Raw genomic sequence first — 22,752 nt, 5'->3', positions numbered from 1 at the left:
TAAATTGATGTAGAACTGGTCTGCCATTTTTTATTGTTCTGACTAATCTCCGTTTGCATGCACCGTTTTTATAAGACTGAGGCGCGTGCCCAGTCTTAGTTATTTACATAGTAGGTGTGCATGCAACCTAATTATAATAAGAAGCGCGTGTTGCGCGTGCGAGGGACTTGCTGGAGGCTGGCTTACGATATGGGGGCTGGTGCCCACGTGGTTAATTCCTCAGATGACACAGTGAGGTCGGTATCACTCTGACGTGGTTTACTCCAACACAGTACCTAATTATAATATTAAGAAAGGCATGTGGCAGGGATGGCTTACCAGATAGAGTCGTGAAAGTGGGCTGGTGCCCACGTGGTTAATTCCTCAGATGATACAGTGAGGTCGGTATCTGTGGGCTGGCGCTCACGTGGTTTAGCCCTAATTAACATTCGCAAGAGCGGGATGGGGCGGGGACGGGGGCGGTCTTGTTTGTTGATGCTAAATACGCTAGCTAGCGTATCTAGCAATTGTTTTGCTAGATAGGCACTGCTAGGTGGGCTACATTTCTAGACTACTTAATATCCCGTGCTGCGTTCTGGACAAAAATTGTTCCACAAAGAACGGTCCCAGAAGGGATACCCGCATGGTAGAAAGAAATCGCCCCGTAGAATCACAGCCGTTGTTTCAAACAGGCGTATGCGTTTAATTTGATTGATATCAAGCAAGAAAGGGTCTTTTAGTGAACGACAGTGGTGTCTTCGATGTAATGCCTCGCAAATATGAACACACCGAAGCATCCCAAACAATTACTGCACGCAATTAGATTACGCTTAGGCCAGTTAATCTAGGTGTTGATGTAAACTTAATAAAGTTATTTAGTAAGTATTAACACCTCCTTGAGACACAAGACTTATATCCTTTTGAAGTACAGCACTTCTTTTTTCTTCTTCCTTCATTTGCTCTGATTATTTGCAGGTGAAATTGAATGTCCTTCTCGCGTACTCACATGCTTTTGCTGAATAGAACTGCAGCGTGAACAAAGCTGCGTAAGGATGGGGGCCTGCCATCCACTGCTGACTTTGTCATGCTAGTTATGTGGAGCACCTTGCAAAAAATGCAGCTGCACATCTGAAACTCCAATCATTATCATCGTCATCTAAAAGGGAATGTGGTAGCACTGCTGTGAAACCAGGCACGGTTTCTGAAAACCCTCTATGGCACTTTCCGCAGTTTGCACACTTTTCTTCAGCGTCAGTCTCTCTCATAGGAGTCACTTTGCATTAACAGTGACTCCCATCTTACATTTTCATGTGCGAGGGCTCTCTTGCACTACACATGTACGGTTTCCCAACTGCAACATGACGATTTGGAGCTTGAAACTGGAGCCCTGGTGTTCCCTGTGTATGAAATGATACCAACTGAATCTTGTCAAACGTGATGTTTAGTGGAAGATGGCTTTCTTGGTTGTGCATTCTGAGTGACAAAGATTAACACGATATGCTTTTGTAAAGATAAGTGATGTTATGCTCTATGAATAAAGAAAATATACATTTTTCAAGTTCAACATTTATTCTGGCATATACGCATTTCAAGATACAATGAATGCGCAGGGAAGTGACAAAACAATACATTTATTGTTTTGTGACCTCCCTGCAATGACAATATATATCACAGAAATGACAACGTACAGGTACACTATGTAAATTTGTTGCACCCAATTTTCATACATGCTGAATTTTAAATTTTTGTTTTGCTGCCTATGTGTTCAGTGTATTACAAATTGCGTAATGCAAACAACACTTTAATTTCAAGCTCTTTGCTCCCATCCAAGATATTCCTGTCCTGAAGGAACTGCCCCTTCGACACCATAAATATTCAGTAGGTTTCACTCTGGCAGGCCCTGCCACTGCAAAGTTCCTGAATTGAAACCCTTCAAACTGCGTCATAACCTTAAATACGTCAATATTTTTGCAAGTAGCTTACATGCTGGAGGACACTCCTCCTGCAGCTAAGGCAACTACAGAGAGTTCCAAGAGGCCGAAGGTAAACCTACAGCTGCATGAGTTTGATCAACAGTAGTGCATTCTCAAGAAATAATTTTCTTCTTATAGCATATATGTGCATGCCTAGTAACTGAAACAATGACCACAGTTCCGCAACGAGTTTTAATTCCTGAGGGTGTACACTGTAGAGGTGGGTTAGATCTACAACAGTTAATACAAGGTATTATATACTATGAATCAGTGATGGCCACTAAGTACTTCTACTATAACTACTAACTACTTTGCAATAGAGTAGTTTAACTAGTAGTTCAACTACTTTTCAGGCAGGGTAGTTAAAACTACTTCTTTAACTACTGCAGTGTAGTTTAACTACATCTATAACTACTTAATGTTGTCCATCAACACCAATCCCATTCTATAGCGTTCTAAGACCCCTAAATATGAATCACAAGCAGTGATAAAAGTGAAAATTTAGTACACATGCACGGCACAATTGCTCTGCACCTCCGTTCTCATCAAACAAGTAGCTCAAGGTAAAAATCGGAAGCACAGCCATGCCGTAAAGCTTGCGGCAAAATCGGAAGTAGTTGGCGCCTGCAGTAACCTAACTACTGTAGCCAACTACTCGAAATAGTAGTTTAACTAGTAGTTGCACACTACATTTCTGCAAGTAGTTGATAACTACTTTTTAACTACAATCAGGTAGTTTAACTACATGTAGTTAACTACTGGCCATCACTGCTATGAATACCTTTAAAAATCTCATGTGACACATATGCTTTTACTTTTTGGAGGTGCTGCGGTGATCGAAGTTTGTGGGCACTGCTCAGGTTTTGCACCCATTTCTTGCGTATGTCGAGGCTGCTGTGAAGGAGAGAACATTTGTTAGGTTGCAACTAGTTAAAAATAAATATGTTGTTTAGTAAAAGCATCGCATAAATGTTTAAAACATCAGTTTAAAACAGGGTTTACAATCTTGATATCTTTTAAAAATTTCAACCTTTAAACGCTGTTGTAAAAGAAATTATAGCTTCATCACTAAGACACAATGCTGGGTGAAGGGGTCTAAGGTGTATATAAAGCTCTTTGAAGTGATGTGTTCCATGATGTGAACATGTAAAGAGAATGTACAAAATTGAGAGAGGCTCACCACAGTGCGTGCACTGGGGTGGTTCCTCCTCGTACAGTAGGAACCCGTGAATGAGGAACATGATACTTATCTGTAAGCTCGATCGCATCAGACGATGACAGGTGATGCTCGATGACACAGACGATCCTCTAGGTAGCCCCCGTGAGGAAACCTGTATTGAGGGACCACACTGCTGCAAATAACACGACAAGATACAAATTATTATTATCGCAACAAGCTGACAACATAGCTCAGACACAAAGGCGGTATCCAAGTCACACCACACCACCGTTACGTAGGATTCTTTGTCACAAATCAAACCAAGGCACAAAATAATACCAATACAAGAAAAAGGGTGACTATCTTGGTCTTATTATGACGTAATACTGAACTTATACGCGAAGGTGGTTCAAAGAAATGACTGTGCACTTGCTTCCGTAGAGAACACTTGGTACCGTGCTGGCAATGCATGCAGAAAAGCGCTCGAGTGCTCGCACATATTGATGACACCACTATCAGTGTAGTGTAACATGTTCTCTCCAGCATGTTATGCACTCAAACTGTATTTGCCAGCGGGTAAAATGCAAGTGGGTTCGATTGAACCTCGGAAGAGCGATCAAACAACTTGCACCCAGTGCTGGTTTTGGACAAAAAAACACTTCATAATTGTCAAATAAATGTACAGAATGGACGCCTATTTATTCCTTGATAAAGAATGACTCACCTGTAGAAATTTCGGCCCGGTATCATTGCCGGTACGGTTGGTACGACCGTAATTGCAAGAAGTTGCCATGATCGCTGCGGCGACTGTTTTGGGTACAGTAAGATGGCGGCCGGTTGCCGCACGATCGCGCTCCCTATCCGCGATCCAGCCTTTTACAATCGAGATCAGTGGGTTTCGCTGGGGCGGACTCTAAAATGGCGACCGCACACAACACCGTACTAGTTTCGGTTTCGGTTACCGAACGTATAGCGACGCATTCGCAAACGAGCGTACCTGGGAAGCTCCGCGCGTCGCTTTGCAGCTGTTCTACTATTCATGTTCGTCGCCACAACGTATAAATTCCAGCGCGCAGCCCGAAACAGCTTCGGAATAAGTTGCTGTGATATGCGAAAAAAAAATCGAATACATATTCGAACTTTTACGAATATTCGAAAACTTCGAATATCAAATTTTCGAATACGAATATGAATCGAATATCGCAAATATTCGAAATTTCGAATATTTGCATACCTCTACGTTTAATGCTTGTCTAGTGAAGCCTCATATGCTGTGAAATAATTCTGCAACTTAGTTTATCGCGTAGGCATAGAAAGAATCCCGCCGCAAGCTTTGTATTTGACGATCGTAGCAATGGCTTGAGCCAAAGTTTATTATTGCTTGTGATTGATATTTAGGTGTCCAAGAACACTACAAGGGATTGGTGTTGGTGGACAACGTTAAGTAGTTATAGATGTAGTTAAACTACATTGCAGTAGTTAAAAAGTAGTTTTAACTACTCCCCTGAAAAGTAGCTGAACTACTAGTTAAACTACTCAATCACAAAGTAGTTAGTAGTTATAGTTAAACTACTGTAGAAGTAGTTAGCGGCCATCACTGCTAAAGTCTGAGGAAAAGACATCATAGATGAAAGTACATATCCGTTACGAAACCGTTTGAATTTCACTGTTCATGGTAATCAACCAATTTTTCTCGAAGTGCAGCACACATAGATAAGTCTATGATTCGCTTACACGTCTGGCTGCAAGAAATAGCCCACAGTCTCCTTTTGAAACATTGCATCACTCGCCAACTTCTTTGAGAAAATTAAAAAGTAACCTTTCTGCAACCCCGATGATGTCAGGGGCATCCAAGGAATACACCACAGAGTCACTGGTGTATTCTGCATAGCGAAGCCATTATCAACGACTTATACTAGGCCCTTGTACTGGGATTTTAACAGTGGTGACCGCAAAATTTGGAAAAGGCGCCGGCAGAGCCCTTTAAAACGGGCGAAACCCTTTCTATCATGGTGCCAAAAGCATATTCGAGACGGCTTATGCTACTGCCCTTCCCACTGGGATTGTAACGGAGGCGACCGCAAAATCCGTAAAAGACCGCAGCAGAGCCCTTTAGAACGGGCGAAACCTCTTTAATCATGGTTCCAAACAGATATTATCAACGGCTTATGATACTCTTCTACTGGGATTGCAACAGAATCGACCACAAAATTCGGAAAAGGCAGCAGCAGAGTCCTTTAAAACGTACGCAACCCCTCGTATCATGGTGCCAAAGGCATATTCATGATGGCTTAAGCATGGTTCACACTAGTGCGTTTTGCTGCGTGCGGGTGCGTGCGGGCGCTGGTTACCGTGGCAACAGATACGTGCGCGACCTCCCGCAGCAGAACGCAAGGAGTTCGCCAGAGCTCAACTTTTACCGACGCACGCAGCAGCGCGCAAGCGGAGAACGAATCGCGAGTCCGCCTTCCGAGCGTGCGCAGTAGGTTTCTCTCTGCGAGACTGTTTTCAACATGGCGGCCACCGGAGCGGAAATTCCGCTCGGCGCTCATTGGCTTACGGTTTGGTGACGCACGCATTCAGACGCAGGTATGTGAACAGCGGAACGGATTGCTTACAACGCACGCATACGCACGCGGGCGCCCGCACGCAGCAGAACGCACTAGTGTGAGTTATGCTTTACGCTATGCCTTTCTACCGGGATTGCGCAAGAGGAGACCGCAAAATTCGGATACGGCGGCAGCAAAGCCTTTTAAAACTGGCGACACTCCCTGTATCATGGAGCGAAAGAAAGAAAGTTATCAGTGGCTTGGGTGCAATGCTATTCTGCTGGAGTTATAACACAGACGATCGCCAAATTCGGAAAACGGGGCAGCTGAGCCCTCTTAAACGAGCGAAACCCCTTGTGTCATGCTGCCAAAGACTTATTATCAACAATTTATACTATGCCATTCTACGGATATCATAACACAGGCGACCGCAGATATCGGAAAGGGATGCAGCATAGCCCTTCAAAACGAGCGAGACCCCTTCTATCATGCTGCCAATGACATATCATCAATGGCTGGTGCTATGCTCTTCTATTGGGATTGTAACAGAGGCTACCGCAAAATACAGAAAATGCGGGAGCAGAGCCCTTTAAAGCGGTCGACACCCCTTGTGTCATAGTTCCAAAGTCATATACGTATTCGCAGCGGTTTATGCTATTGTCATTCTACTGGAATTATAACGCACGCGGCCGCAAACTCCATAAATGGTTCCAGCAGAGCCCTTTAAAACGGACAAAAACCCCTTTAATCATGGTGGCAGACATTTTACACGCATATAAAGACGCGACGGCTTATGTTATGCCCCTCTCCTGTGATTGCATCGGAAACCACCGCAAAATTTGGAAAAGGCGGCAGCAGGGCCCTTTACAATTACTCAAATGACTTGTATCATGGTGTAAACGGCTTGTAAACGGCTTGTACTGGGATTGTAACAGAGGATACCGCAACGTTCGGCAGCAGATCGACCGCTTTAAAACGTTTGAAACACCTTTAATCGCGCACCGCCCTGCACCCTGAGAGGTCGCGTTTAACAAAATCGCCTCCAAAACGGCACTCGAAATGGCAAAATGGCCAGTTTCGTCAACTTCGGGGCTTAATATCATTTGATATAAAAATATTATTAAAGATGTCCTAAGCTAATTTTGTAATATGTATATGTGACAGTAAGATCACGGGGTTTGAACCCCGTACCTTGTTCCGCTGTTGCACCATGAGAGGTCGCGTTTGACAGAATCGCTTCCAAAACGGCACTCAAAATGGCCAAGTGACCAATTTCGTCAACTTCGGGGCTTAATATCATTTGATATAACAATAATATTAAAGATGTCCTAAGCTGATTTTGTAACATGTATATGTGAAAGTAAGATCACGGGGTTTGAACTCAGTATCTTGTTCCCCTGTTGCACCCTGAGAGGTCGCGTTTGAGAAAATCACTTCCAAAACGGCACTCAAAATGGCCAAGTGGCCAGTTTTGTCAACATCAGGGCTTAATATCATTTGGTATAAAAATAATATTAAAGATGCCCTAAGCTGATTTTGTAATATGTATATGTGAAAGTAAGATCACGGGGTTAGACCCTCGTATCTTCCCCTGTTGCACCCTGAGAGGTCGCGTTTGATAAAATCGCTTCCAAAACGGCCCTCGAAATGGCCAAATGGCGAATTGCATCAAGTTCGGGGCTTAATATCATTTGATATAACGATGATAATAAAGATATCCTAAGCTGATTATGTAATATGTATATGTGAAAGTAAGATCACGGCGTTTGAACCCCGTATCTTGTTCTCCTGTTGCACCCTGAAAGGTCGCGTTTGACAAAATCACTTCCAAAACGGCACTCGAAATGGACAGTTTTATCAAGTTGTATAGTTTCATATAAAAGCGAGATAACATACAAAACGGTATCATTTGTATATTACTCACTCAACATAAAGAAATTTGTCTATTCTGTCAGCCCTTTCGAGCTCTAGAAAAAATGACCGTTCGCCTTTCGAACTCCTTCAGACCGGCCGTACAGTCTAAGCGCATCCGCATTACGATAATACTGTGACTGAGTCCGTCGAGCGCCTAGGAGGGGAACCCTGTCTGAGTCGCAACTTTGAAGGCACTGGGTGCATCAGGATTAACACTCACACATCGTGCCGTGGTTGGTATGTGGCCTGGAGGACGTACTGAACAAAAATAGTGATGACATTTCCAAAATTCCACTGTCTTTGTCGAAAAATCGTAGTCTAAACATGGGCGCTGTGCGAAAATCGACAGAATCCCCATAGACGCAATGCATTAAAATTCATTTGGCCAGGGTGCACTAGGTTTATATTTTGCTAGCGCCTTTCGTGTCTCCAGGGGTTCTTTACACGGTGTTCTTCTCTACTAGACGATGACATCTTAAAAATTATGTTCTGCTTTGCTGTTAATTGGCATAAACACTGTCTCCCATTGAATTCACATCCTGTAAGGCCGCTTCCCGCATAGCGGCTGAGCATAGTGGCGGAGTGCGCCGGTGGGGGGGGGGGGGGTGACCGCGAATTTTGGGCTTCTTTTGAACTCTGAGCTTCTATAACGACACTGGCGTTGAACAACACCAACTACAATTACCTATTTAATGATGATGATTGGGAAGTTTCGTCGCCAGGGGTGATACCCTACCCCATTGCTGGCGGTAATGTGATCAAATGAGTCCGCTCACAGTGAGGACAAAAGTCCTACGGTGTAAACAGTGACACACCTTACGTGTAAATGTACTCCAATTACATGCATAATGTAAAACCCCGTGGCTAGGGAACACGAAAGGACAGACACAACACGAAGTCTTGTGAGACTGAGACTGTGACACTGAGACTTCGTGTTGTGTCTGTCCTTTCATGTTCCCTAGTCTCGGGGTTTTACATTATGCATCATCTTCACCAGCTCGCTTGCTTCCTAGCCATTTTTTCCAATTACATGTTACCTACGGTGTCCAAAAGTTCAGTAACTGCTCTTAGAGCGACATTGGTGGTGTTGACATAAAATGAGACGTTGACTTGGAACCATAGATTGAGAAGTTACCTGTCAAAAAGAACTCGTTACAAGTTAAGTTACCGTGTGCAAAATGTAACTAAGTTAATAACGAAGTTCTTCAGCATGAAAGGTAACTCGCAGTTACTGAGTTAGCAAAAAAGAAAAAAAAGAACGAGTTACTTCCAAGTTACTTCGGACACAAAATAGCATTACGCAGGTGCAGCGCGCGTGAGCAGTTGAGTTAGACCTTGAGTTACCTGCGGAGGAGTGCAACACGCTTAGATCGTTTTCGTTTATGTCCAACAATAGACCTCTCCCTGCTTGTAAACAAATGACGTCATAGTGTTCGACAGCCCGACAAATTTGGTAGAATTGAACTACGCTCGAAGCTAGAGGTGAACAAGGTCGCGCCCGAAAGCCACGGTCTTGAGGAGATTACGATATGATCCCTTAAAGGGACGCGACCCTCGGTCCTGCTTGTCTTTCAATGGGAGTTAGTGGAAAAGTGCTCATTCGTGGAACCCAGCCCTCTCCTTCCGATTTGTTTCGGTTTGAATCTGTCTACCAATGTCGTGGTGACGTTTCTCTGGTAGAGGTCTATTCGAACGCTTTGGGCCTTACTCCGTGTGGGCGCCCAATGCTTCAGCTTCGTTTCAATGGCAGCGGTTCTTACTTCCTGAATCAAATACTGCCATTGATTGAATATGACGTTTTATGGCAAAAATGCCATGAAGGAACCGGAGGGAAAGCAATAAAATATGTGGACGTGAGTGAAAAACGAGTTAAAAGTAACCTGGAACTTTGGAAAGTTACTTTGGCAAAGTTACCTGAAAAAGGAACGAGTTTCTCTGAAAGTTACCACGGCGCAAAAGTACCGAGTAAAGTTAAAAGTTACCAAAAAAAAGGAACTTAGTTACAGTAACGAGTTACTTGTAACGAGTTACCTCGAACTCTGCTTGGAACACTTTTCTGTTCACACTAGGCTGACACCCCTATGTGTAAATCAACTCCAATTACCTGTCCCGAAAAGCGCTAATAATAATATGTAGACGTGTAGTTCTTAAAAACCAGCGGCTAGAACCGTATCATATTGCGAGGAACCACCCAAGTCGAATTATAGGCCTATTCCGGAAACTTCCCCCGTCACTGCTCATCGAACGAAGCACGACAGCACCCGAGACTGTGTCGATATCTCATTGCATAACGCAGTCGGGTATCACAAAACCGGTATGTTCATGCTAATGGTATTCTGCATAATCGCCTCTGACGATGAACCTCCCCATTCTCCATCTCAAAATAAAGTTGTTCTGCATAATGCGAAGGGATTTTGCTTCTACGTCGGGGTTCTGAAACCACACGTGAGTTTTAGAACGAGGCTGCTTATCTGTCGTAATTCGTTTGACCGTAACTTTTGCATAAATACGGTCAGCAAGCGGGGGAAAAAATGTTGCGTACTTTACTGACCCCCTCTCCGGAAAATAACCTTACCAGCGGCAGGCCTCTTTCGCATGTGTCACACAAATGTCATCTTCGGTGGCATACCGCTTCCCAAAGGAGGACGTGTCGAGCAAAGAAGGAAATTAATCCGGAAACGTCACAATACATTGTATGCTTGCCGCTCGCGTTCTCGTAGGCACCTTGTTATCATGATTCGCTTCCTGCTTGCTGGACGACTGCATACTGATGTGTTCACTCGCACAACTTGCACATATGTAAAAGTTACTACCGTTTCCTTCTCACGTACCTTTTTCGCTTGCATTGCAATTGTATCATGCCAGGTTTTGTTTTTGCCCTGTAGAGAGTGGTATACTCGGGGCGAAATCTGTCTCTTAGGAGGAAGTCAATGATGGTGCTATAGCTACACCAAAAACACCGGAGAGTCATGGCTCTTCCGGTTTTCGCTTACCTAGGGAAGTACACATTTGTGCTCATCTGCACACACAGAAAGCTCAGAACTTAAATGTTCGAGATGTTTTACGGTAAACCCATTATGTCATGATGTGAAAGTCCGAGCAGGGAGATATGCGACTATCTGTGGAGTTCGATCATGACAACAATACCGAACAAACCCTAGCCCACAGCAACAATGGCCCAGACGGCGTTGCTAAACATTTGGTTCTATCCAAAGATGAGGTGAGGTCATTGTCCATTTATTTCATTTACCACAACATTCGGACGTTGCAATTTATTTATGCAACGACTATGCCTTCGTTTCGTGAGAAAGTTTGTTTCCTTCATAGCACTTGAGGATGATAAGCAAAAACCATAACATAGGCGTACACGCGCTCAAACACGTTCGTAAAATTATTTATGATAAGCGCACCACACTGAGTGCCACATGCTTGAAGGTGACGTTGCTTCATATTCCACACTAGCGACGTTTCGAAAGTCAATTACGGCAGGGGCCTACTGAACCCTGAGTCAGCCTGCCGGCGCAAGACATGGCGATAGAAGTCACGGTTCTCCTCTCTTGCATGTTGGCGAAGTTGACTGGAACTGTGCGCTTCTGTTCGTGTGCTAACCATTCCAGCAATTGGTGGCAGGACGAATGCTTCAGTCACTCGTCTTATGATGCATTTTCTCTGCTCCTACGTTACATTGAAATAGAATCGCCCTATTTGGGTCGTATCGAGATCCTGTTAGCCATTACACCAAGGAGAATATGGGCACAGTAATGTTTGCCAGCATTTCCCTGCCAATTGCTACAGCTTGAGCTTCAGCCACAGGTATCACGTTCCATGGGTCGTGATTCAATATGTTGGTTAATAACATAGACATGGCCGACGTGAGGTTGCCTAGACCTTTCATTAACACTCTTGCTCTTCCCATCCGCCATATTTTGAAGACGTCCAGCCGATTATTGCCATTCGCCAGTTGCGTTATCTGCAAGCAAAAACGATATACACACATATATAACCTTTCATTGACACTAAAGAGCTACGCTGGTCATCATCTGCATAGTAATCAACAACATTCATGAGCATAGTACATAAGGTACAGAAATATTTCTTACGAGGAGTCACCAAGTTTTGCCATACGAAAGGTACGCTATTGGTTTGGTCACGATTTCTATGATAAAGAATGTGTTCTGTGCGTTCTCACCTGCGCAAATTTATGACGTACTGTTGGGGACACGGTTGTCTAAAATCTCCAGCCCGTGGTCGAGCAGTCCCCTATCGGCGATGTCGCGCACGAAGGAACTATACCATTACAGTCTCCGAGGTAAGGACACGCAGCGCCACCTGCCGGGAGAGAGTACCATCGCATTCTCAGCGTCGTCTGCTAGGGAGAGCAGTCCAGCGCGGCCTCCCCTCGGGGAGGGTATTGGTATAGTTCCTTCGTGCGCGACATCGCCGATAGGGGATCGTTCCGCCGCGGGCTGGAGATTTTAGACAACAGTGTCCCCAATAGTACATCATAGCGCAGAAAAGTGTGTCATTCATTCTGCGTGTTGCGCATCATACTAGCCGTTAGTTGCAGTTGAACGCTGTGTCTGTGTTGTCCGTTCGTGTCTCTGGTTCACAATCAACAGATTAATTCTAACCTGTATCCAAACCACTGTGTCCGTGAGCTTGATGTCTGTGTCCCCGTTGAAGAGCAGATGTGTCCTGTCGCTGATGACGCGATACTTTGCCATGGCCAGGATGGTCTCGATGCGCACTACGAGGCCGACGGTGACGTCACCGTTTTCACAGACAACGTAGGCTGGCTTCCGACGCGATAGTGTGTGGACATTGCGTACTTGTACGTCATACATGAACACCTGGACACATAGACATTTATTTAATAAACAATTGCCTTCATACCATAGCATAACGCATAACCATATACGTATAAACATAACACGTAACGCATAAATATAAATAAACATAACGGATAACCCGCTTCCCAAACGATATCCTTTGCTCCCTTCATGTGGGAAACGGGAAGTGTGCTCCTTTCTCGGCCACTGCAATGCTACACACACAAATACTATTTATTTCGCCCAAAAAGTGCTTAGATATTAAATGAACGAATTTTAAAGCTCAGCGCTGCTTCCGCGGCCACAGAAGCGCCGGCGGCGTGGCGTGACTCCCTAAGCGGAGAAGTGAGAACGTGGTGCTCAGAGGAAAGGCGCCACGTAACTCTATGAGGTTCCCGCACTGCCACGGCATTCCTTTTCTCAAGGTCGCGTCCTCATCGGTTCTGAGAGAGTGACGTTTTCTGGTTTTTCCAGAGAGGGAATTCCGGAACACTCTCAACATCCGGTTCAGTCGAATCGGACGTTGAACCTATGCTTATGTGGTTACTGTGGTTAAGAATAAAATGACACTATAGTTTCCAAATCTACTGGAATAGATGCGGCCGTCCCTTTTAGGCTACACCAAGTATACATAAAAAACCGCGTACAGCACCTGCGGTGTAGCAGAGGTTTACAGATAGCACAGTCTTTGCTGACTTGGGTTTTTGTTCTGTTTTGTTGCTAAGCCTTATGGAACGCAATCATATAGAAAAACATACACTTGTGCACCTATAAAGCCAACTGGACGCCTGAACGCCTGAACAGCGAGCTATATCCCGAGCGCACGACTTCGCCAATGGACTGAGTCGAACCGCCCGCAGTTGCCGCAGCAAATGCCCGCATTGTGGCGCCACAGTCGCTAAAAATGGCCACGCAGTGGATACAACGAAAATTCGTGTCTATCGGCTACGACAGTTTTTCTCTGTGCATGTGAGAGGGTGAAACTTGAAGAAACCATACGACGAAGTATCACAAGCCAGCAATAAGGGGGTGTTGGTAGACACGTGGCATTCACCTTCAACTAGTACCCCCAAGGTTATTTAAGTCGCTCCACGGGCAGTAAGCGAGAGAGGAAAAGAGACAGCTGCGCAGACAGACTTGCATAGCCTATGTTCAGAGAAGGCGGCTCCTCATAAATTTTTCTACAATTACTAACAACACAAGTACTATACCTTCACGGTAAATAAACCTGAGCACTGGGCGACCACTAAAGACGGTACGACAAGAACTTGCGCATATTAAAATTCGGAAAGTAACCGTACAGGATACGCAGGACCAACAGTCTTTCAAAGCGATATGAATGTGGCTGATTTCATGAGACCCCAGTGGACTACCGGTATGTTTGTCATCGTACCGTTGCGGTACACTCTTAAAGCAGAATGTCACCGCATAGCAAGTTCCATAGATTGAGAGCGTTATCACTCCTGAGTTGTGGAAAGCGCGAGGCGGATGCCTTTTATTTTATTTATTGTGTGTGACGACGATTAACATAAGTGTCACAAAAGGCGTGCGCCCCTCGTTTTCAACAAATCCTGTGAGTGAACGATGTCATTCAGGAGGATGGTTGACTATGCTATCAAGTTCCGTTGTAAGAGTGTATCGATGGTTCATGTTCATGCACCTAATGCACTCCTGCAACTTAAGCAACACATTTCTTCACCTGTATGTGTTCTTCAACGTAAACAGTGAAGTTTGGTCCGGGGATGGGCTCCATAGCTCGTATAATTCTGCGGGCGAACCGAAACAGGTAGTCGACGTAATCATCGAGCTCGGTGCCGTTGTTGCAGGGAACCTGGCGCTTGCTGAGCCTGTGATGATGGCGTGAGAAAGTTCGCGGTACTTGTGCGTGAGGTCCCATAGTCATCTCCAGAAGCTCGTGGAGTTCATCGTGGGCCTTGGAAACAACCTGCAACATTCGTACTTGGTATGTGCGAGCAAAAAAAGAAGAAGAAAAAAACGCATCGCAAGGTTTCCTGGTGCAGCACCATTTGAGTACACTTTACTAACGGCCACACTAAAGTATTCTAATTAATTGAACTGCAAGACGTTTGGTTTAAGTCGTCCTCGACTTGAATTGTCGTGTTATGCATAGCGAGAAAAATAAGCTGTATTTTATGCATTACCTGCGAAATAGCCTTGTTCATCTGGTCTTCTATGATCTGCCTCACACGATCCACAATACTCGCACCGAGGAAGTCGCCGACATCGCCCAGGTTACCTTTCCTAGTCGACCGAAACTGCTGTCGTGTCACTTGGTCCATGTGCGTGCGAAGACCTGTCTGAGCCACCAAGAGGTCCTCTTTGTCGACGTTCAGGACTCGTGCATACCAAGAGACAGCTGCACGCTCCAAGTCAGCCTCGAAGACACCTTCGTCTTCCAGGATTTGAGCTCGAGATACGCCATCGCTATTGATATAACCCTGAAAGTACCAAACTTACACTCGTTTTTCGGGAGTCTGTCTTTCAAAAACACATAACTATAACAGGACGCGTGAGAGGTGTTATGTGCAAAGTGTGCATCTTGAGATCATACTACTTAGGTGGAAGTTATAGAGAGGGGGATATGTTTATTAAGAAAAAAGGAAAGGAAATGTATAGGGAGGATCTACTTCAGATGTGCTGGAAGAGTGACGAAATCTGGGCTTGTTGGTATGAGACCATATTGCTGCTGAGTGCTATAAGACGAGGACTTAAGAAGGAACACAACACATGCGCTAACTTCCAACACTTTAATGAAATTTGTCGTACCAGCTGCTTAAACGGTTCTGGCCACCTGCCGGCTCTTTCTACTTTTACACGTGTCGAGGTACGTCAGCTCCCTGTCAGATAAAGCAATGGAAGGAACACTGACACAGGTCTGACCCAAATCCTTAATTGTTTGGGCCTCTATAATCTCTCTAGCTGTTCTGTCTGGATTCCTTCCGATGATTACAGATTGGGTTACCAGAGGCTCACACCCACACACCCTGCAGTGTTCCGCTAGCCACCCACCCCTGCAGTTCTTGAAGTTTAGCCAATGCTCCCGCAGTCTGTCGTTCACACAGCGCCGTGTTTGTCCCACGTATGACTTTGCGCACGAAAGTGGAATCCTGTAGACAACGTTCTGCCTGCATTCCACGTACGGATTCCTGTGTTGCTTTTTGCACCCCTTCGGTTCTCGATCTACGCCGTTGAGCAGCCGACAAAGTTTAATGAGTTTTTTTGGGGCCGAGAACACAACTCGGACGTCGGCACGACCAGCCATTTTTTTTTAGTTTATGGTATACTTTATGGATATAGGGAATAACTGCGGTTCTTGCTGTTCTATCCTCCAACTCCGGATCCGATTGTCTCCGACTTAGTCTTTCTGAGCAGGGACTCGGCAACCGTCGTGAGCAAGGTCGTTGGATATCCCAACTTTTCTAGACTGATGGCCTGTTGGTGTATGTCGTGAAGTGTTGGAAGCTAGCGCATGTGTTGTGTTCCTTCTTAAGTCCTCGTCTTATAGCGCTCAGCAGCAATATGTTCAGATGTGCATCTACTAGCATGCAAACCGTACTCAGTTTCTCGCGACATAAACCACCAATTATTAAAAAGAATTATTTATTAAATTGCAAACCGTAATGCAAAATCCATGGTGTACAAATTGAAATTTATCTCGAAATAGTGATCGGTGCAGAAACCCCGCGACAAAGAAATTGTGGAAAGTTTAACTGAACGAGACTCTCAAGAGTAGGATCAGCAAGGTTTTAAATTTCTATCCGTGAGTTGCATGTTGTTGTACATCATTCAGTTGAAGACAGAAATGGGGTGTTTTCTGATGACACGGCATCGTTTACCTTCACCTGTCGCATAACCGTATGAAACACGTGAGCCCATGAGCTCCACGATATGTTCAGGGAAATATTCTTTTTATATACGCGAGTCTAAGCTATTAAACGAACCATGAAATGATTTTCGCAAATTCCGAGTGCTCTGCAGGAAACCGTTCTCATGATCCCTCACTATCGTAAACACATCGACTTTGAACCGTATTCAGTACAACGGAGGCGCAGTTACCACGCAAAAAATAGCGGGGCGTGACCGCCGAATACATGCCTGCGACGCGGGCTTACATCATCGCCATCTAATCATCTCAGCCAACTTTATTGGTTGGCCATTCATGGCCTTTCGGCCCTGAAAGGCTGAAAGGCCATGTGCCGCAGTTCAGTCGCAGGTCGCCGCAGTTTCTGTTTTGGTACTTTTGCGTGACAAAATTTGGTGGATATTTCGACGCACGTGCGCGTTTCAGGTATCAAAGAATGGTATCTCTTTCAACGAAGATTTTCTCCAACACTGCTATATCGTTTTGCACAAAATCCCCTAATTAAAGAGCTCACTACCGCATTTTAGGTGATTAATTATCTTCTAGTTCATATTCTCTTCGAGAGGATGTTCACCTGGCCGTATCTCGACTGCAAACAGGAGTTGAGTTTGAGTTTGAATGTTACAAAGAAAAAAAATTGAATGGAGAATTGGAGAATTTGAAATCGCCACCTGACGAATTCTGCTACTCCCATAATGAACCCGACAAAAAACACATCTATGCCCTCTCGTGGCTTTTTTGATAAAAAGGTCGCCGGACCCGGATCACCGTAGTGACGGCACCTTGGGGAGTCGACTTGTAGCAGGTGGCAACGCCAGTGACCTGTAACAGCCAGCTAATTCGCAGACTCGTTGAGTCCGGTGAATTAGTGCAGCATCTTGACGACATTCGGAAAGCGAGCGTTGGATTGTCTTTTGCAAGCATAGATGTAGAAAGAATGTCAGCTGCCCATTGGCGCGTAGTCAGGGGTGCCATTAATTGTCGATGAGTGGAATAACGGTGGCCTCTTCGCTGTGCAATACTCGTCCGCCTGCTAGACGAAAGAGCTGCTTCTGCGGTGCTGTCAGCCTGCTGATTCCACATCACGCAACAATGAGCTGGAACCCACTGGAGAACTAGCCTGTGACCTGTTTCGTACACATGCCGGTGAGCCGTTAACATGTCCGTCACTACAGGGGCGGACCAGTCTCGTGATGGAAAGTAATTGTTCTGAGGCTGGAACATATATACGAAGGGACAAACACAACACAAGCCTCAAGTTGCCTGGGCACATGAACAATGGTGAAAAAAGTCACTGTCCTGCCAAATCCCGCTGCTGTCTGGCTTGTTCGACGACTGCCATTTTTCAGCTGTTCCTGTCTCGTATGCCTATGTTCTCAATGGCAGTGCTGTTTGTAGTGTATTAACTGTTCTGAGGTTTCTTTTTAAATTCCGTGCTAGCGCCGCGAAGCAACTGTGGCTATGAGCGGCGTACAGATGTCGACAGATGGAGGGAGGACAGCAGGAAGGAGTGGGGGGGGGGGGTTAATATGCGTCCCAGGCCGACTTCAGGGGGAACTGTGCCGACATTCGTCTGGAAAGCCTTCGGGAAACCTCAGACAGCACAGCCGGAGGCAGCATTCGAACCCACCACCTCCCAGTCTTCAGCACGACCTTGGCTCATGCCCAGCAATTCGGGACAAAACGTAAAGCAGGCTTCACTTGATACTGCTCCCATAGAGGCCATGTATTAGGAGTAGAAAAGCGCGTGCAGCACGTTTGGTTGTTACCGCTTTGCATTCGTTCTCTAGTGAGACGTTGCCTGTGTCATAGTGAAACATTTAATGCAAGTTTCATTGACGAATGTTGGGGTCTTCGAGGTTCAATTTTGGTTACAAATTTCCGACCTGTAAAGCAGGCTTCACGAGGGTGCACTAAAGCGTTGGTTGAGGCCCTCTACCTGGTGAGTTAACGCAAATACACCATGTATTTTGCAAGAAACGCGTGAGTTGAATGCTCTATACGGCATTTCAAACACCCTACAAGACAGATAGGCTCGTAGAATTTGTTGCGCATGCAAAAAGAACACAAAACAAATATCTTCCTCTCACGAGACCCTTGCTTCGATGCACGCAGCTTGTGAGGAGGTCTGAGGCCAGTGGCGCGCAGGCAAGGGATATCGTGACATGAGCGGTGGTACACAAGCACAGACGCCGATATTAGAGCACTAAGTTGATCCCTTTCGCCTCGTGAAGCAAGCATCATCTACTTAACGCCGCGGGATGAGCGTATAGAAAATCAAAGAGCGCGTGTAGTGCGTTGTTTTTCTTATGCGATGCTTTTAATTGTAGATTTATGGGTGAATATTGTCAGGTTGCTTTGAGGTTCCAAACTTTTCAGCTCGACTTGTTGAGGGAGCTTTACTTGGGAGCCCCAATGTGGGTGGTTCCTCTGCACACTTCCGCATGAACTTCGCATGCTCCAAATACCGCTAATAATGCTAATGCACAAATAAAATAATGCTAGATATTCAAACGGTAATGGTAACATCCTAGTTACGAACATTTGTTTCCAAAGTCCCGAAAGTACAGAACCGGCCTCGCCACCTTTGTTCTTTATGATTCGTCGTTGAAACAGCTGATTTATGCAGCCATATTTGCGTATGGACGACTTTTTGTTTGCGCTACTTGGCTATACGCGCGTTTCGGATCGTTTTTCCTCTCTTTGCTTGGTAACATGTATTACCCAATATTTATTTATGTGCCAACTACCGTGGCATAGCTATTAATTAGCTAATTACTGATTTCCGCCGGTTCGAACCCCATCACCGGCTGTGCTGTCTGAGGTTCTCCCTGGCTTTTACGGCAGACTTTCTAGACGAATGTCGGCACAGTTCTCGCTGAAGTCGGCCGAGGACGCATACTGACCCCTTGTCCCCCGTTACTTCCTGCTGTCCTCTCTCCATCTGCCCATGTCTGTACGCCGCTCATAGGCACGGTTGCTTCGCGGCGCTAACACGGAATTTAAAAAAAAAATGTTTATCTACCCATCGTCATCCAATGTTCATCATCGCGTCTCACTTTGTCAAGCCGGACATCATTCATCGAAGCGGCCCTCTGCTAACTATGAGGAAGAGATCGAATAAGAAACAAGCGACCGGCTATTCTATCCAAGTCACGGTGTGCGCCCGCTCCTCTTTGCTGCAGAGCTATCGCACGAATTCAGAAATACGACAGCACGGTGTTCCGTAAACTTTTGTCCCAAGCTGTACATCAAGCGGAAGACAAACTGTCCAGCAGCGGAGTAGAATTCGTAAAAGTCAAGTACAACTCCCTTTGCTGGGTATACGGTCATCGTAGTGCAGCGCACAGTTCCAACAATTTTCGTTTAAACATCTCCTTACATAAAGGTGACATCAAGACGCTTTTACAGCACCCTGCTGTATGCGATGAAGAACTCCACGAGTGTATACAGCGTGCTGTATATGTCGTGCTGTATATGCGTGATGGTTCTGCGCACCGCGCGAAGCTCTCTTTATTAACGAGTTCATGTGGGGTAGTTGGATCGCTACAGAAGATACGCAGCGAGAGACAAGGGACGACAGACGAGGAACAACTGCTTACTAATAACTGACATAATTTAATGCAACAGAAAATGAGGAAAACACAAGGGGAAGTGACAGGAAAAACTGTCTTGTTAGTCATTATCTCACTGTCAATTGATTTATCGCACCAGAGAGATTAGCTACCTGTGCGACACGCGCTGTTAGACCACCGAACAGGAAGGTATTGACTAACAGGTCAGTTTTTTCCTGTCACTTCCCCTTGTGTTTTCCTTGTTTTCTGTTGCATTAAATTATGTCAGATATTAGTAAGCAGTTGTTGCTCGCCTGTCGTCCCTTGTCTCTGGCTGCGTATCTTCTGTAGCTCTCTTTATGTTTTGCGCGTGCGCAGAACCACTAACGCTATTCCTTACGTACGCTACCTCCTTTGCGCACGTAAAAGGTAGCGTTGTTGGTTCTGCGCGCGCGCAAAACATAAAGAGAGCTTCGCGCATTGCGCAGGACCACCACGCTACCCCCCCCCCCCCCCCACCACTACCACCACCACGACCATTGGGGCTCCCAAACCAACCGAGCGGAAAAGTTTGGAACCTCAAACGAACCTGACAATATTAACCCATAAATCTACATTTAACAGCATCGCATTAGAAATACAACGCACTACACCCGCTCTTTGATTTTCAACACGCGCATCCCGCGGCGGTGAGTAGATGACGCTTCTCTACGAGGCGAAAGGAATCAACTTAGTGCTCTAATGTCGGCCTCTGTGCTAGTTTGCCATCCCTCATATCACGAAATCCCTTGCCGGCACGCCTCTAGCCTCAGACCTCCTCACAAGCTGCGTGCATCGAAGCAGGAGTCTCGTGACAGCAAGAGATTTGTTTTATTTTTGCGTGCGCAACAAATTCTGCGAACTTATCTGTCTTGTAGGGTGTTTGAGATGTCGTACAAAGCATTCAACTCACGCGTTTCTTGCAAAATACACGGTGTATTTGCGTTAACTCACGAGGTTGAGGACCTCAACCAACGCTTCAGTGCACCTCGTGAACTCGTGTGATCTTCCTTTACAGGTCAGAATTTTGGAACCAAAATGGAACCTCGAAGACCCCAATATTCGTCAATGAAACTTGCACTAAATGTTTCGCTATGACACAGGCAACGTCCCACTCGAGAACGAATGCAAAGCGGTAACAACGGAACGCGCTGCACGCGCATTTCTCTTCCTAATGCATGACATCTATGGGAGTAGTATCAGGTGCAGCCTGCTTTACGTTTTGTCTCGAATTGCTGGGCATGTAAAACCAACGAGCGGGACGCCTTAACGCGCTCGGCCATGCCGCTGGTGCGTTCTGAGGGTGAAACACACAAACAGAACACATGCCTCAAGGCAGCTAAGGACATGAATAATCCCCCCCCCCAAAAAAAAAACAGGAAGAACAAAAAACCAAACAGAAACAAACAAAAAGAAACGGCTTTCACCAGTCGCCGAAAAGGCTAGACAGTGGCTGCTCATACACACACACATACAAACCAAGGACGAGGTAGTGACATCTGGTGAACACGATGAGAACTAACTGTTCTGAGGCTAAAATAAGTATTTAAAGAGATTGAAACATTTATTTCACTGAAAAACAAGCTTTCGGACGGAGTGCGTCCTTCATCAGGTGCGATGCATTGAAGACATGGTAGAGATATTTATACTCATGTACATCAGAGAAAGGGGACAACGAAGGTGGTGAGGATGAAATACAAAAAATTCCTATTAGAAAGGACTGAGGGCGCGAAAAAGAAAATACAAAAGAAAGTAGGAGCGTTACCGGAGACGAAAAACCGTTGAGAGATCTCAGGTGAGCGAACATCGTAAAGAAGACCGCTGGAAAAAATATTACACTGCTGGGGTTTGACAAATGATAAACAATGGCAGCACTAGTGTTTAGCCTGCATTCTAACGTACAGAAGCTGAGAAAAGGCTACCGGTTATTAGGAGTTTTGCAAAAGTGGTACATTCTTAAAATGGGTATAAAAAAAGGAAAGAAAAAGTAATAAGCAAAGAAAAATAAAATCTGGAGAAATTGTGACATGGCTGTTGAGAGCACAAGGTATATGTACCACGTACCGTTTAAAGACAGAGGGCCCTGGAGTTGGTAAAAAAAGGGGGGATACATTATACAATACTAAAGGGGATTGCTTCAGGTGGTCAAGTGACCAATACACACGTGGTCTCCTGCAGTAGGTGAAAAACAGGTCAATAGTTTTTATGTTTAGCAGACAGGCAATGTTTTGGAACCTTCGGGAAAGTCGTTGAAACAAGATGTAAAGTGGGCCAGAAAAAAATATTGAGACCATGGGGAGTCAAGGACTGGAATTTAGCAATTAAAAATTACTCTCGGTTTTTGCATTTGTAGCTGTCAGGAAAGCCCGATTCTAAGATGACGATATTTAAGTGTGCGTTAAAGTCGGGTTCAGGAAGGTTAAAATGCGAGGAAACAGGAGTTGGTCGCTGATGAACAATGTCTCCTTTGTGTCCGTAAAAACGTTCCCGCATGGAATTAGACGTTTCTCCGACATACTGAACGTGACATTTGGTGCAGAAGATTATGTAGCATACATTATATGAATTACAGTGACAACCAACTTCGCCAGATTTTACCTCTACTCACTCCCTTTGATTTTTCAGAACTAGAATCCTTTGCATTCAAAAAGGCTACTGAAATAAATAATGTAAAACCGAATAAAACAAAGAAACTTGACGTAATATTGACACCCATTGATCCACGATACACCTTGGAGCCGCTCATCAACCCACTACCATCCAATGCCACAAACCTAGTCTTCAATCTTTCTAACGCCGAATTGAGTCAGTCAGAGTTGAATGTTCTGTCCAAAGGCCTCAGTTTCGCTCCCACACAGACTACCATAAACGAA

At 45.2% G+C, this 22,752-nt stretch overlaps 1 protein-coding gene across 1 annotated transcript in view; it reads right to left on the bottom strand.

Moving 5' to 3' along the window:
• Positions 1-10,794: 10,794 nt before the first annotated feature.
• The window catches only part of LOC135392414 (uncharacterized), a 43,667-nt gene continuing 31,709 nt past the window's right edge, over positions 10,795-22,752 (bottom strand). The window contains exons 3-6 of the mRNA XM_064623128.1: positions 14,566-14,862; positions 14,103-14,348; positions 12,206-12,424; positions 10,795-11,544 (exon numbers count right to left, since the gene is read on the bottom strand). Of these exons, the coding sequence (XP_064479198.1) occupies positions 11,308-11,544; positions 12,206-12,424; positions 14,103-14,348; positions 14,566-14,862 (999 nt within the window). The 3' untranslated portion in view covers positions 10,795-11,307. The remainder of the gene's footprint in view (positions 11,545-12,205; positions 12,425-14,102; positions 14,349-14,565; positions 14,863-22,752) is intronic.

The sequence above is a fragment of the Ornithodoros turicata genome, chromosome 4 (assembly GCF_037126465.1).
Source record: "Ornithodoros turicata isolate Travis chromosome 4, ASM3712646v1, whole genome shotgun sequence".
NCBI lineage: Eukaryota > Metazoa > Arthropoda > Arachnida > Ixodida > Argasidae > Ornithodoros > Ornithodoros turicata.
Note: the sequence above shows the minus strand (reverse complement) of the source record. Positions and strands in the feature narration are given on the sequence as shown.